Source organism: Rhinolophus ferrumequinum, chromosome 10 (genome assembly GCF_004115265.2).
Source record: "Rhinolophus ferrumequinum isolate MPI-CBG mRhiFer1 chromosome 10, mRhiFer1_v1.p, whole genome shotgun sequence".
Classification (NCBI taxonomy): domain Eukaryota; kingdom Metazoa; phylum Chordata; class Mammalia; order Chiroptera; family Rhinolophidae; genus Rhinolophus; species Rhinolophus ferrumequinum.
In genome coordinates, this window is record NC_046293.1 from 51,533,594 (window position 1) to 51,550,383 (window position 16,790).

Here is a 16,790-nt window from a genome sequence, read left to right on the forward strand (position 1 = left end):
GCCCAGCAGACTTTTCACTCACACGTTTTCCCTACATCATGCTTTCCTCTGAGAACCTGTCACTAACCTCCTCTTCCGGAATGGCGATCTTCTCATCAAAGTAGGTGGTGAAGGGCTCGTCTGAGTGGCCGGAGGACTGTGGAAGGGAGGTGTGACTGTAGGCGGGGTTGATGGCACCAAGACCGGCAAAGTCCCCATGGCCTTCAGAAGAATCATCTGAATGAACAGATTTGAGAAGAAATGTTTTTTAAATAAACAAAATACACTAACAATTCATCCTTAGTAAGACTGAAATGAAATCTTTTTAATACCTTAATTGCACAAGACCAACCTGACTATATCTCAATTTAATTATTTCTAATATTTCACTTTTGTTTACGTTTTTAATAAATTAGTTTTTGAATAGGCAATACATTCATGTGGTTGAAAACTCAAGAAATGCACAAAAGAGGGTAAAAAAGCTCCTTCTCACCCTCTTCCCCAGTAACTCAGCTCTAGAGCAATTTTAACACTAATCTCATAATGGTTTTCCTACTTTCATATTTCTATTCCCACCTGGCAATTATCAGAACCATTTCATTTTCTTCTAAAAACACTGATGTCTAGAGCTCAAAATATAACATAGTTATCAACTAGCCCCATTGATAACCTAAAATTCTAACTTTTAGAAAAAAGAAACTAGGTCTAGTGGGACACAAAACACCCACACCACACCACCCAGTATTTGGTAGGACTGACTCAAAGATTCATTCCTGGACCTTATACTTCCGTCAGGCTTCTCAAAAAATGTGGAAGTTGCAAAATCCTGCCCCAGTCCAGGCTAAAGTCTGAAGCCGCAGGGCAACCACCAAACCGGAACCCTTTGCCTTCTAACTAAGGCCTGCGGTGAAGAGCTCGTGACAGGAGAGCTTGTCTCAGAAGGATTGTATCAGTGTTTCCCTGAGTCTGGCATTCTGCAGTTAGTCTTCAATACGGGGGACAGAAGAAAAGGGCTAATCTACCAAAAAGATACAAAACCCAGCTTGCTGCAGCCCTTAAATGTGTTTCCAAGAAATTCTTACAGCCTCCAATTACAAAAACAAAAGCTTTCTTTCTACAGGGAGCTGACACACTTTGCCTCAAGTGGTCCTAAACTGATGAGAAATTTTATAAAAAAGGAATGGAAATTCTAAAGGGGAAATTTCGAGTTAGGAAAGATTAGTCAAAGTAATCAAAAAGCTCTAATCAAATACACAGTCTAAGGTACTCATTCAGTATTTTACTGCTCTATACATATCTGAAATGCCATCGCAGCCAAAGCACCCTAGAGGTTTTTATGACAGGTCAGTGAATAACACTGCCCTTGCAAGCATTACTTGTAGCTATTCTTGGCTCATCTCAGAACTGGAAACAAGATATCAGGCAGGTCCCTGCAGTTATAAATCCATTTTCATTTATGGCCTAAGTCACCAGATGGAGACTTCTGAATGGAGCAGTTCTCCATGATGACATTGTTGGCTGGGGGAGAGGAGACGGGGACAATTTTTGTTGACATCGACAACAAGAAGGAAAATGGGGTGAATTTCTGTTACTGACTTAAGCCTAATTCCAAATAAAAATTAGACAATCACACAAAACTGTAAATTACCATCTGGCATCTTCTGTTCAGGACCCAACACCATGGTGTTCTTTGAACAAGATTCTGGAAAATAGAAAAGGAAAAGAGAGGAATTAGCCAGAACAAACTTACAAGTTCAGAAGCAGCATTTTGTGCTCTGTATGACCAAACCCTTACTATATAAAAAGAATAATTCTTCTACTGAATTAGATAACCTTGAAAAGAATTAGTTTTCATAATATGATTAAGAGATATTTAATAAAAAATGTAAGTTTTAGTCACGTTTTTGCTGGCAAGACTTTAAAACAAAATTGAAGCAAAAGGTATCTCAGGGAAGTAGGCAAACGCTTTTTAATAAGCATCCAGAGAGGCTGGTAGGCAATCACCCACTCTCCGCCTCTAACTCCAGGTAACCCAAATATTTAAAACCAGACTGATTTCTCCCCAGTTTTATGAGTTTTTAAGGACAGAGACCTATAACTGTCTTTGACTTAACTAACAATTTAAGCTTGAGGAATAGAGTGAAGGAATAAAAAGAGTCACTGTGGTCAAGCTGCTAAATTATTAACTTCAAGTAGGCTGAATAATTGAAAACAATTATTCTTGTTTTAACTGACTCTGGGAACTTAAGCTTTTGAACTTTCCAGTCCTGTGTCAATACCTGGATGCGTATTAGTGTTTGTACATTTAATGCCTGGGCATACATTTAACCTCCAGTTACCCACTGGAATCACCCCAGAAAGAAAATGTTCCATTGTCTAAAACACTGGCCATCTTGGACCAACTGGGAGCTAAGAATCCAGGATTGATACTTCTCAAGAATATACTTTGAACTATAAATCTCTCAGACTTTTCTTTCTCTTTGGGAACACTCTGGGTATCACCTAATAGTGCGCTTCTGCGTTGCAAACCCAAAGACCCTTGAATAAATCTGTCCTTTATTTCTAGTCAAAGCCTCCTGACTCTACGAGCTTGGTCAATAAGCTCATGCAAGCTCCAATTTTCTGAAAATGGGAGGGAGTGGGGAAACACCTCACCAGCATACTGGTAGTGGAGCGCCACCGTTTTCTCCTATTTCCCTGAGGAGAGACTTCAGTTGTAATGTTTCAGGTCTCTTTCCCCAACCCTTCAACTCTTCATTGGAAGAAACTAACGACCATAGCCTTCCCCTCCTGGGCTGTCCCGGAGAGCTGAGGCACCAGGAAGACCGACTAGTCACGGTCTGCAGGATGCCAGCACTTCTCTTGGTCCTGCAATAAGCAACCTGCGGGGGCTGGGGGTGAGGGGTGTCTTGGATGTCCAGCATTCTGTTAGGTTAAGTTTAACTGACCACAAATCTATGGTGTATTCTCCAGCCAACCACACCAGTAACGCTGATTTTTAAAAATTTTCATCTACTGATTAAGGAATCTACTTCTCAGTCAATCCCAAATTTAGAAGTGAAAAGATGAGGTAATATTTATTGTTACCACCCCCACTTAAATTCCAATAATAACTACCTATTGAAAAAGTTATGAAGCCTCCCCTTAGCTATCTTTTACTGTTTAAATAGGCTTTTCGTACTCTTGTCCCTTTGTTGCTCCTATCTGAACAGTCCTCTACTTTCTTTAGAAAGGGTATCTACCAACATATTCTGTACCTATCTTATAGAATGATAGAATTCAGACCTAAAGGGGGTTTTAAGCATCTATCTATAATCTTCTGGGATATAACACATACCACCACTTGCTAATTTGGAAAACAATTTTTCATCTCTAGTCATCAATATCAAGTATTTTGTTCTAACGAACAACTAGCCATGTTTCTCCTATCAGGTTTTGAGCCTCCACATGGCTAAACACCAGCCAACAGATCCCAATAATACTAACTAAAATCCAACCCCTTTCAGCCAGTTACAATAGCACCTCACCTAAATGGGATTTACACATCTGACCATGCACAGTAGCAGTGGCCCCTTGGATTCCAATCACAGCACAGCCCCTTGGCACCACACAGAGCCTTTTTACTTTTATTTTACATATAATTCTAAGAAGCCAGGTTATCAGGTTATCCTAACCCACAATAAATTAGAAACCACAAATCAGATCTTGGACTATGGCTCTTACAGGAAAAGGTATTGGGCCACTTGATATGAAGCAAAGAGCCCTTCCTTATATTTCGATCAGCTCTAAGAACATTACTATTATTAAGAATATTATTATTTTATTAATCACATAATTAACATTATAATTAAGAATAACTCAAGTTTCTTAAGTGTGGCCTACTCAAGAACTGATTAAATCAGATCATTTTTATAGTGCTGAATGACATCCTATTTAAGGAGAAACAAAAGTGTTTAACAAATTTGTGAAAGACTCCTATCCAGAATAGGCTTCTTACGTTGTATTTAAAAAGAAAACAATTGAGACAGTAGTGTGTTTTTCCCCACGCCTATAGTATGCAAAGGTGATATGATATTTCAATAATAACTTTGGACAGAAATATGTATTTTATGATAAAATTTTAAATAATTATTAGTATTCTAATTGATTATTCCCATACTAATTACATACAGAGCCAATAACATATGAGTCTGATCTTCTCACTGAAATCTCAGGTATGTGTTATTCCCAGGGAGAAAATGGATTCTTGATTCCAACTTTCTTATCAAAACTCTTATCAACAAACTACAAGCTACATCATTTGCAATATATACAGAACATAACTAGGGAACAGAGAGGGTTGGTTATGGTTGGCACGCTGCAAGTATTTAAGTCTCTGTGAAAACTTAAAACCCATATGGAAGTATTAAGTTAATATTAAGAGTTTTTCTCTCTAGGACCGTACCACCAGGCCATTTCAAACATTTAATTACATTTAGGAAAAGATCAATTGAGATACAAGCAACCAGAATCAACTCAGCAATACTTGGACAATTATGATTAATACTGCTTTGCTATTCTAGCTCGCCCCCAACCATAAAGTATCGCCTTCTCTTATGGCCAGTAAGTTTCCTTCTATCAAACAGCAACCAACAACAGAAAAAATGGCACTCGTGATTAAATGTAATATAACTATTTTATCCCATTCCTTATCAAAAGTTGTTAAGACTATTTTACAGGATAACAAAGCTAATAAAATTATACTTTCTGTCTAAGATGTCAAAAGTCTACATATCCTTTGACCCAGCAATTCCACTTCTAAGAATGCATCCTAAAGAAACACTCAAATAAGGAAGTATGTGCAAGGATTTTCCAGGACGGTCAGATGGCTTAGTTGATTAGAGCGTGAGCTCTGAGCAAGAGTTGCCGGTTCGATTTCTGCATGGGATGGGGGGCTGCGCCCTCTGCAACTAAGATTGAAAACGGCGACTGGACTTGGAGCTGAGCTGCGCTCTCCACAACTAAGACTGACAGACGACGACTTGACTTGGAACTGATGGGTCCTGGGAAAAACACACTGTTACCCAATAAAGTCCTGGAAATACACACTGTTCTGCAATAAAGTCCCGGAAATACACACTGTTCCCCTTCCCCAATAAAATATTTAAAAAAAAAAAAGGATATTTAACAAAGCATTGTTTGTAGTATCAAAAAAACAGATAATATAATAATAGGGGACTGTAATTAAATGATGTACATCCATAGGATGGACTACCACACAGCTATTATAAATAAGGTAGATCTATAGGTATTGATAGAAAACCATCCCCAAGATATGTCGTCAAGCAAAAAACCCAATTTATAGAACAGTGTGCTATCATTTATGTAGCAAAAAACAAAACAAAACAAAACCAAAAAACCACGCATGTACAGACCATCTCCACAGGACAACACACCAAAAACGGGTAATGCTACCCCCAAAGCAAAGAAGTGGGGGAGCACAAATGACGTCAGGTAAAAGGAAGACCTCTCACTGAATATGCATCCTATACCTTTTCGTACTCAAAAAAATTTTTTTGCCATGTGCATGTATTATTGATTTTTTTAAAACGTAAAGGCGATACAGATCTGTATCCCTGGGCACACTTCAGGGATGCCCAGCTGAACTCACTCTGATAGGTTGTGTAATGGATAATCAGAGATTTCCAGTTATCCACTTGGCAGGCATATATTGCTTTAAGCTTAACTTACTACCTGGGTTTAGTGCCCAAATAGTCATGCATTGAAATTATGACTTGGGAGTTTCACCTGAATGCAAAGAATTAAAAGCCACCTCCTCAAGAAAGCATTTCCTGATTTCCCAATTTGGGTCAAATGGGGCTCCTCCATGTTCTCCCCAAGGCACCTGGGGCTTACCATTGTCATTACTTGTATCACTTTATCTTGAAATCATTTATTCCCTGATAATATTCTAGAAACTTTTCTATCAGTTTGAAATTACATCAAAATAGTTACGCCCCAAAACACATACTAGATATAATAAATACTGAACATCTACTTATCAACAGTTCTGTGTGTTTCTTAGCATTTCCAAGAACTCTGGAAGAAAATTTGAATAGGCCAAACCTGTTTTTAAAACTGCTCCAAGAAATGAGTATTAAAATACATATAACTTAGACTTTTTTCCCCTATGGTTAAAAAAAAGCTTGAATTAGAAATATTTTTTTTCTTGCAAGATTCCCCTGTACAGAGCAAAGGCATTCAAAACAATTTCACTGATTTTAGAACCGTGTTCAATGTTGCAAAGGTCTCCCTAAAATTGTGAGGTTTAGAGAGGAATGTTTTTGAACAGTCCTCTATTTCTTCCCTCCTTTTTCCCTCCCTTCCTCTATATAAAGTCAAAGACAGCATTAAGTAGGAAAAGAACTTTCACAGAGGCAAACAGAAAAGTGTCTGCATGGAAGCAATTGATGAGATAAACGAACAGGAATGTTTAAAGTGAACTCCCTCCTGATGCTTCCCTCAGACAATGTTCAGTGCTAGCAACACGCTGGTGACAAAGTGGAAACTGCCAGATGCACAAATCAAGGCTTTAACGAGTTGTGATGTTTTTAAAAATTGCATTTGTCCTGGAAAAAACGTTAAGATTTCCAGATCCTTCTAAATCCCCTCTTCCCTAAAGGTCTACTTTAAGGCTAAAGTACCTGATATTCCTACTAAACCATTATTATTATTCTAACACCTATGTTAGAATAATAATAATGAAGGTGAGCTCCTACCCCTGGATGACTGGAAGTCAACAAAACCCTGAAATATTCAAGTGGTTCAAACAGAGCTCAGCGTTTTCTGAACCCTATGTATTTTAATAAGGTAAATTACTAGCCACTTTTTTAAAAAATGAGAAATTACTACTTCCTCTATTTTTCCATTCCAGGTTAATGAAGATGCACCATATTCTGAGTCTTCCCATCAAGGACATCCATCTAATTATAATTAGCTCCAAAACTCTGTGTGTCCCCATTGAGGGTGAGGGGAAACAGCTTAGAAAAGCTATGTGGATTTCTAAATTATTCTTCAGGATGTGAAGTTTGGAATTATTTTCTAATTTGGGTAAGTGTGTCCTATTTTTCTCTTATGAAAATGAATTTGACGTAAAATGATAAAATGAAAAAAAGACAGGTTGAAGACAGATTATAATCTACTTCCTCACAGACAGAACAAAGAGAAAAGCCCCGCTGGTGTTAAAGAAAAAGGCTTAGAAACTCTATTCCTCTCTACCTAAGTGGGTAATATCAGAACGTCTTCAACCGAAAGCCACCCAAGCACGCCCAGTTCATAAAGCACAAACAGTGCTGCTATTGTACAAAGGGTTTAACATGAACCGAGTCCTCTATGTGTGTCAGTCTCGTCCCCCCCCCACAATGGCCACTGAAATACCAGCTTCGATTGTCCCTCATTTTTCTGACTTTGTGTGCCATAGGAATAATCTTGCTTAGTCTACCAGAGAACAATTTCAACTCAACTTGAAGTATGCTGTTTCTCACCTGAGTTGGACTTTTGAGAATCTGTTTTAGAGTTGAAAGAACAACCTGACATTGAGAACATCTTAATGATAAAGAAAGACGAGAAAATTAAGCAGCAAAAAGAGGAGAGAGGGAGTTAAGACATGGGGAGAAAGAGCACAGTTGATAATGAAACCAGCTGCCTGGGTGTGAAAGACGATAAGTTAGGAGAAATGTGGGCAGACTGTCAAAAAAAGTACTGATCTTTTAGACAAAAGTATCACTCATCAACCAGACTTCAGAATTAGAAGGGCCTGATGCTCGCACTAAATAGAACTCTTCACTTTCTCTGCTCAGTGCTCAGGCTTAACCAGCTTTCAAACCTCCTTTACTGCTCACCTGTCAGGGTCACTAAAGTCCTTCTAGAGAATTCGTTTGGTCTTTGTTCCTCTCAACTCTCTCAGGAGGAGCTTCTTCTGATTTTCCTAAACAGAAGTTTATAGCAGTGTGTCTTCCTTTGGGGAACCTCATGGCCTGACACATCTATCCTGGAACACAACTCCAACCTCTGCCCACCATTTCAAAGACCCCTTTATACTAAAGTAAGAAAGTCTATTACATCAGTATATACCTACTTCTGGCCTCAGGAAAAAAGTTTTGCCTTCATACTTAGCTTAAGCAGTTTTTTCCTCTGGCAAATGTAAAAAATGATTATTAGATTACTTTCACCTCATTTATTCCAAGGACAGATATTGGCCCCCGCCTAATGTAGACTGGCCTTACTTTTAAGTACATATTTTCCTCGGCATTTCTTAAAGCAAAGAAAAATTATGTGTAAAGAGACAACACATACAAGATTCTCCAGCTTCATACATGCCTCCTTCCGCTCTTTGGAAACTTAAAATTTTAACTTGTAATCTTCTCCTTTCATCACCTAGGAGTTTTAACACACTTGATTATCAGCAATAAATGGAACCAAAACAAAAAGAACACGTACATGATGACCTACTATCGTGTTCCCCAAAACTAAGACCTAGCCGGACAATCAGCTCTAATGCATTTTTTGGAGCAAAAATTAATATTATATAATATAATAAATACCAGGTCTTATATTAATTTTTGCTCCAAAAGACGCATTAGAGCTGATTGTCTGGTTAGGTCTTATTTCCGGGGAAACACGGTAGCAATAAGCACAAAGGCTGTGAACTCTAATTTCCCACTTTAAATCTTTACTGGAAACTTTGGTCCTTACACTAAAAAAATGTAAGTTACTCTGACCTTAAATTAAAAGCAGAAATTAGACAAATATACTATTATCCTTCCTGGCCAACTCTTTTATATTCCACCCTGATTTTATTAAAATATAGCCATATATATATGTTGTTTTATCCATGATATTCCTGATAATACCTGGAGGGCTCTTCAGGGTCAATTAATGTTAACTGTTCAATATATGTGTTAAATTATCAAAAGAATAAATGGCATCTGGCTGAGACAAGGATCTCGGTCTTCTAACTCCTTCTATTCTGCACATTCAAATGCTGCCTGACTTTTCCAAAATATTTTATTCAAACCAGACTCAGATGATAAGGATGACAGTCATATCAGGGCAAAAGGCTTCTCCTTCTGTCTCAACCACCCAACTCTTTAAAAATGTCACTACTTTTCCTCCTTATTCAACGACAAATAGAGGGGTTTCACAAAGACACTGTCTTCCACTCTCACCAAGCCAACATGCAACCCTCCGTAAGACTATCTTATTCCAAAGCTAAATAACTAAACTTATACCATCTGTACTTCAGTCAAATTGGGCCAGCATACTGCTAGAACAAGCAATATTCTCTTTTGTAAATTAAAAGTTTCTCACTTTGTGATTAGTTCCCAATAAAACTACATGTATAAACAGCAGCTTCCTTGAAAGAGAATTGGAAGACTAGACAGTCTTCCATTAGAGCCTTCCAGATAGCACCAAGAGAACTTGAGAGGGCTTTTTAAGCTCAGAGAAAGGGCATACATCTGTCAACAGACATTTGTATTTATGTACATCACGAGGAAGCAGGAAATAAAGATGTCTTTGATTCCACAGCACCCACCCAAGCTCTGAGCATGAAAAGTCAAACAGAAAAGCTATTACTTTGTGAATACCATTCTCTAACCTCTAACCTTCACTTCAGAGTCAAAAACTGAACCAAGGCTGCTTAGCAGCTCTGTAGAGTAATCCAAAGAACACCGTGGATTTCCTAACAGTAGAATAAGATTAGAGCCATACCAAGCTTCCCTATTCATTAACAAGAAGTGCTGCCAGGCTGCCTAGAAATTCCCCTTCCCCGTCCCAACTTGGCCATTCCGGAAACATGAGAAGTATGCTGCAATCATGGCCTTTTTGGTATTGGGTCCAAAATAAACTGTGCCCAGATCCCAAGACTGTAATTGCATAACTATTATCCAATGAAAAAGTAAACAGCCAAAGAAGTTCTCAGGTTTCATTTACCCAACACAGCTATCACAAACAGACCTAGCATAGTGATAGTTTCCAACCTCATTTAATGAGAAACATCCAGCAGAAAACCTCTAGTCATGCCTAATTTATACTATTCACTCAAATCAATATTAATGACGGGTGGTAAACAATGAACCTAAGGGTTCATTGGCAATAAGCTCACAGGATTCTGACCATAGGGTAAGGAATAAGGTCAGAATTGTTTAGTTGTTTTTGTTCTGTTTTAAGGAGGGCGCAGCTCATAGTGGCCCAGGTGGGGATCGAACTGGCAACCTTGGTGCTACCAGCACCACGAGCTAACCCGCCACCCCACGGTTTGTAATTTTTAAGGGGGAAGTAATAACAAAATTCCCACATGTCAAGTACAGTTCTAAGCACTTTGTGCGTATTAACTCATTTAATGCTCACCAACAACTCTATAAAATTGATATTATTATCAATCTCCATTTTAAGTATGTGGAAACGAACAAAGGGGCTAAGCAACTGCTCAAAGGTTTACAACCAAACCGGTCAGGCCTCAGATTCCACGGGAGTCAAGGTAAACAGTGTCCCCTGGTTTCACCAATACTCACTAAAATTATGGCCAGCAAAAGTTTCTGGAAGCCTATTTCCCCTTGCCTCTCCTTGCATATAATTTTTGCTTTTGCTTTCCACTTTAAAGAGATGTCACATTCCTTTAACTTCATAACACTCCTTTGAAAGCAGTGGGCAACATAAGAATACCTTCATTTTACACACAGGAAACTCAAGCCCAGGTTTCTTAACTTCTCCCCTAATGGTGCTCTTTGAAACAGTCTGATAATATGAGGTAGGGAATTTGGGAAAACCAAAAGTGGAAAGGAATCCAAACGCAAAATAACAAACATAAGCGACAGCTTTAAAAGTAGGTACATATGAAACCGAACAGTTGGAGAGCCTCCATCCCGCTTACATACCATTTGCAGCAGTGGTCCCTACAAAAGTGCCTGGATCCTGGAAGCTGCACAAACAGGCCTAAAACCAGTCTACACAAAAGTACGCAGCGCCTGCCCAGACCCTTCACACAAAGACGCTCCGTATTTGTCAGCTGCACAAAAATGAACTTTTTGCTGATGTGGGAAGCCCAGGAAGCGGAGAAGGCGGCCTCAAGGACCTTGCCCTGTGCCCGTCGGCCAGTTCAGCGCAGAAGCGGGTCAGCGCACCCTGGATCACGGGTAGCGGCGCGGCGCCAGGTCCGGCCAAGAATTCAGCCATTGCTCTTAGGCCTGACCGGGAAGCGGCGAGGCCCCGCAAACTCTGGTGTTCGCACCCCGCCCACTCCTCCCTACCCCCGGCGCCTTCTTCTTTGAATAATGCGGCTCCATCAGCACACCGCGCCAGCGCCCCAGGCCCTCCCTGCCCGCACCACCCTCGCAACCCCGCACGGCGCCCCGCGTGCCCCTCACTGGCCCGATCGCCCTCTCCCAGGCCGTCCTTCGACCCGCCCAGCGCCATCCCCGCCCGCGGGGACGAATCCGAGCGCCCCTGTGACCCCTGACCTCGCCTACCTTTAGCCTCACCAGCGCCGCAACCACCTGACAAGCGGCCCCCGCGCCGCCGGCTCCATATCCCGGGATCCAGCGCCAATCCACCCAACCCCTACACGCCCCGCCATTGGCCGACAGGACAGCAGCTGCACATTCCTATTGGCTGGATTCTTCGTATTCCCCGTAGCGGCCCGCGCGCGTGGCAACCCGACTGAGAGTTCCGAAGCTCCGCCCACCCCAAGGTCGTGATGTGGGCGGGGCCACGGCGGCCCGGGCGGGGCTGCATCCCACGAAGCCGGTGCTTGCGCTGGTCCAACCCACAGCGTGTGGATTTGAGGGTTCCCACACCTCCTGCCTCCTGCGGGGCTCCCACGCCGCAGATAGGTAAGCTTCCAGCCATAGTTCGTAGCGGCCCCACGTTAGGGCAATCAAGCCGCTTTCTTTTGGAGACGTGGTTCTGTCATGTACAGCTCCACCCTATGAAGTAGAGCCTCCTGGCAGGACCATTTCCTTTCGCCCTCGGATATATCTGTGCCCCACCAAAAGCACCCCACACATGGGAGGAACCTCGAAACATCAGCTAGTACAGCCAGTTCGACCGCATCAGATGCTGTACTCCCAAACCTTGGTGATGAATTGCTTTCCTCCATCCTACTCAGGTGCCTCAGTTCTTCCCCTAAGCTTTATCTTCACCTACTCAAGAGGAATCCCAGCCTCAACCTCACACCCCAGAATCTTTCTCTGAAAATGACTATCAGATTGTCAGATGAAGTAGTTCTTTAGAGGGGAGAAAACAAATGGTCTGACAAACCACCCTAATATCCTACAATGTCACTTAGAGCGACTACAAACATTCTTAGACGGCTCCCCTCCGCTTACATGAAAGATAACCAAGCTTATCTAACCAAGTTGTAGGCCTAGAGAGGAAAAGCATAAACCCCTGCAACTTCTGTCCTGGTAAAAACTGCTAGGAGAAAATTCTACTAGTTGGTAAGAGTCCAAGACAGAGAAAAGGAGAGTGAATTGCAAAAAGAAAAATCCAAGTAAAGTACAAAGTAAAAACAAACTCAGGGACCAAAAAAACAGTCGAGCATCGTCAGTTATCTGGTACAGGCTGGTTTGCATACAGAATTTCTCCTGGAGAGAAAAGAAAATGCACAAATTAGTTCTCAGAATCTCTCTATAACACATCTGGGGAGTTCCAGAAAGTCCCTCCAGACGAGAACCTTTCCTTTGAGAACCTCTGCTGCAATTAGAAAATAAAATAGCTGGAGCCATTCTTGTCACTCTTCCAGGTCTGCTCAGCTGGGCAGCTTCCCTGGGCTGTTGCATACTTGCCGGTTACTTACTTAGCTCACACTGTGGTGCTGCCTCCATCTTACGCTGCTTCTTCATTGTGCAGAGAACGAGTTTGACTTCTCCCAGTGCTGGCTCCTGCCTCTCTGTAGGCAGACAAGTGCGCCTCCCTTGGTTAAATAGGAGCACTTTAGGCTGCTCTGAGCAACAGAACTCTGATAAAGATGTGGCAGAGAATTTCAAGAAGCAAACCACACCCTTCAAAGACTAATCAAATTTCACCTTTGACCTGCCATGAAAGGGAAGCATCATATACCTGCCACTCTTGGATATTAATGAACAATTAATTGAGTCGGAAAACTAGGAACCTAAGATTTCATCTTTTCCATTCGGCAGGAGCTGGAGACGGGCCTGTGAGTGCCAGTGTATGAAGGAGGTGGAGCAAAAGGAATTGCTTTCCTTCAGGACGTCACTCCTCTTGTAGTGAAGCTGGTTCGGGCACTTGTACCAGGCCTGTTTTAGGACTCTGCTCCCCTAAGATGTAAGCTGAAACCAATTAACCCCAAGCCTGGCAGTCCACAGGTATTTTCCACATAAGTACGTGAGCACTGATGCAATTATGAGGAGTCACAGAGTGTAGGTGAAAATGCCACCCGGCCTATCCCTTGGGATCTTAAGGACCTGCTGCCATTAACCTAGTCAATCAGTGATCCACAGGCGACAACAAAGCCACACAAACCCAGGGCTCGGAGCCCAATGAAAAAAAAAACAATACAAAACGAAACAAAAAACCGTCTGAGACAAAAAAAAAGTCTTGGGCAAGCCCAGAATTTCTCAGTCTGAGAGCAGAGGAACTGAAAGAATGAGGAAAATTTGCCTCAGGCAAATAAATAGCTTAATAGGCCAGCTGGAAGCTGGAAGGGAGAGGCCTCGAGTGTGTGAGGAGAATGGGGTGGGATATTAGAAGGAAGGAGTTGCTGCCTTCAGAAAGTTTTCTGGTAGCTTTAAAGAAAATCTGCTCAGGACCATAAGAATATATGCAAATAGATTTGATAGAAACAAATATCTTAGAATGGAAAAGCAAAGCAATGATTAATTTGTATTAGGCAAGCTAGGCTTCCAGCAAGTGGCTCTGTTTCCTACACAAAACTACCATAGAGTTGGTAGAAGGAGCTAAGGATTTTCTCCCAGCAACCCAAATTGAGACCTCTTTACTCCAGGGGTCCCTCAAGCTCTATGAGTCCTATCGTTACAAGTTCCCTAAGGCAAAACTGGGTTGGCCCCCTTCATGGGGTAAGAAGTACATATGAAATCTTCCAACTAAAGTGTTGGAGGAAAAAGCTTTATTTTAGTTTAGGAGTTCCAAAACTTGGAATGGATTTTACAATGAGACTCCAGCGTAGCCCCACTGTTTCCTTTACTCAGCAGTTTCTCCCAACATTCACTCTCTACTTTTGCCTGTTAAGTCCGCAATTCTCATGTAGTAACAGACAATATGAATTGAATTCTTATTATATGTTGAAGAGGAGCAGAGTTTGCCCCGAAATATGCCTTTTTGGGATATTGATAATTTTAGGCTGGTTAATTTAACTTAGTTTGTTTAATTTTAGAGTTTATTAAACATTCAAATATGAACACTAGGCATTAATAGTGGTAGGGTTTCAGGTCACGTTTATCTTTGTTACAGTGTTATATATAGTTCAAATTATTTATAAAGTAATATATAATCAGAATGAAAAACATGACAATGTCATTTGACCTTTATATATCCAAAGGTACTTTGTTCTAGTTATGTACTAGTAGGTAGCAAATAAAAATTGACTTATTCACAACCTTGCCTGAAAAGAAAAATAAATTTGATCTGTTTGCTCCTGTGTGATGAATAAACACAAATAAAATATGTTATTTTTTGCTTTAAAGGATAATTGATATAATGGCATATTGGTGTGGATGCTCAGGTGTTGCTTCTAATTACAAGTATTCATAATTCATGTTATGTTTTTTGAATGTGTTGATTTGACATAAAACAATTTGTGTTCATAAGGCCAAAATTCTAGACTGGTTAATTTTAAGAAACAGCAGACTTGGGAGCTCTGAAAACCTAGTAGAAGTTACCCTTTGTAAAAGGACATTTACATTTGTGGATGGCCAATGATGAGCTCTTAGCTAATGAGAAACGAGAAAGTAATTTCCCGAGTGGATCATAAAGGGTAGAAAAATAAATGAGTGTTAAGGAAGTACAGTGAACTGGAGAAGGGTAGGATTTGTGGACGGAAAAGGGGCCACATATTAAACCTGACAAGCTTAGGAGACTGAAAATAACCACACAAAATGGCATGAGTATGAAAAATTTCATAACTAAGTGGGCCATGGCGAGAAGTCACATCTTTAGCTTCCTTCATAAAGTTAATCTGTGCCTTTAAGTGGGCCTGTTGTCTTTTTGCACCTAAGATAACATCTTTGGAATGTCAGTAATCCTTTTTCTGGACCAGAGCTGGAAACTGCAAAATTCCTCATTATTATGCTTGTCTCCTGATGCCATCTCTATGTGCTGTAAAAAGGGAACTGTTAACTATCCTGCACCCACCTATGAAAAAGAAGTACCTGTCTCTCCAACTTACTTTTATCCAATCCCAGAGATTTCCCCCCCACCCCCGCTTGCTTTCTCCCACCCCCTTAATCTATCGCCAGTGGATTTCATATAACCTTCCTCCTTTGATTTTATGTATAAAATAAGCTGGAAACCACCATTTCGCAGAGTATTTTCTCAATCCATTGAGATTTTGCTTCCCAGCAGTTGTTGTCAGTTTGGTTCAAATAAACTCTTATAAACTTTCTCTTAAACTGGATGTTTTTCCGTAGACAGATTTAAATCCGCATAACAATCTTACCTTTGTTTGCTCTTTTCCTGGTAATCTCCTGTAACTGACTCGCCACCCCCAGCATCTTCTGTCTTTAGCTGAAAGTGGTATCTAAGGTGATGGCTCCCCCCATCTGGGGGAGTTACTCAGTGTTCCTGGGTCTCTACCATGTCTACAAGAGGTACATATGTTATTAAACTTTAATTTGTCTTTCTCCTACTAATCTGTCGCATGTTAATTTGATTATTAGTTCAGCCAGAAAAACCTTGAAGAGTAAAGGATAATTTGCCCTTCCCGATAGTATTTAACGTAGTGCAAACATGAATTAATCCTCACAATAAATTTGTGAGGCAGGGACTATAATCTTCCTTTTGCAAATTAGAAACCTGAGTCTTAGGGAGGTTAAATAACGAAACTAAGGACACACTGCTAGTTAGTGGTAGAGCCAGGCTTCCGTGGGGAAGGAAAAATCTTTCATCTACCGCTCAAGGTTCTTTTGGATGGTCTAATAAACATGAGACAGATTAGCAAGAGAAAATAACCAAATTTAATACATACATATGTATGGGAACCCCGCATACTGGAGAGAGTCAGAGATCCCACATGCATAAGAGGTTTAGAGACTGAAAGGGAAATTGAGGTATATATGACCTTCTGAGCTAGGGATGAGGTCATGCGCCTTGGGGCTTCAGGTCATTGCAGGGAGACCACGTGTTCAATTATTGTTAGTTTGCCCTGCCATATCGGTAGGTCAAAATCATTTCTGGTTTTAACTCTTATCATGGGCCAGGTTCCTAATTTAAATTGTAGGTTGTTAAGGGGTGAGTGGGTAGAGTAGAAGCATCTCTTGAGCCTGCAGGGTCTCGGTTGCCTTTAGCTCAAAATAATCTGTGTACCACTAACGCACACCTGAGGTGGCTTGGTCTGAACCCCTATACTTTGAACACAAATCTGTTAGACCCAAGAACCAGCATTCAACCTACCACATCATACTACCTACATCTTCTACACCTAAAACAATTCCCTTCCATTCAAATCGAGCTAAAAATTTCTCCCTTCATAAAATCCTATTAATGCAAATTCACTGAACGTTCCTCATTATCACAATAACCAACTCATTTCTGTATAGATGTTAATATATATCTGCATCATGTGTGCCCTTTATTTA

The 16,790-nt window shown here is 40.7% G+C and overlaps 1 protein-coding gene across 5 annotated transcripts in view; it reads right to left on the reverse strand.

Moving 5' to 3' along the window:
- SLC11A2 (solute carrier family 11 member 2) overlaps positions 1-13,052 on the reverse strand; it is a 30,016-nt gene extending 16,964 nt beyond the window's left edge. For 2 of the 5 annotated variants that reach the window (XM_033116587.1, XM_033116588.1), the window contains exons 1-3: positions 12,815-13,052; positions 1,628-1,681; positions 68-216 (exon numbers count right to left, since the gene is read on the reverse strand). In XM_033116587.1, coding sequence (XP_032972478.1) covers positions 68-216; positions 1,628-1,681; positions 12,815-12,860 — 249 coding nt within the window. In that variant the 5' untranslated portion in view covers positions 12,861-13,052. Of the gene's footprint in view, positions 1-67; positions 217-1,627; positions 1,682-2,634; positions 2,655-10,895; positions 11,309-11,486; positions 11,656-12,814 lie in introns of those variants that run through there. The other 3 variants (XM_033116589.1, XM_033116590.1, XM_033116591.1) reach the window with 3 other exon arrangements.
- Positions 13,053-16,790: the final 3,738 nt, after the last annotated feature.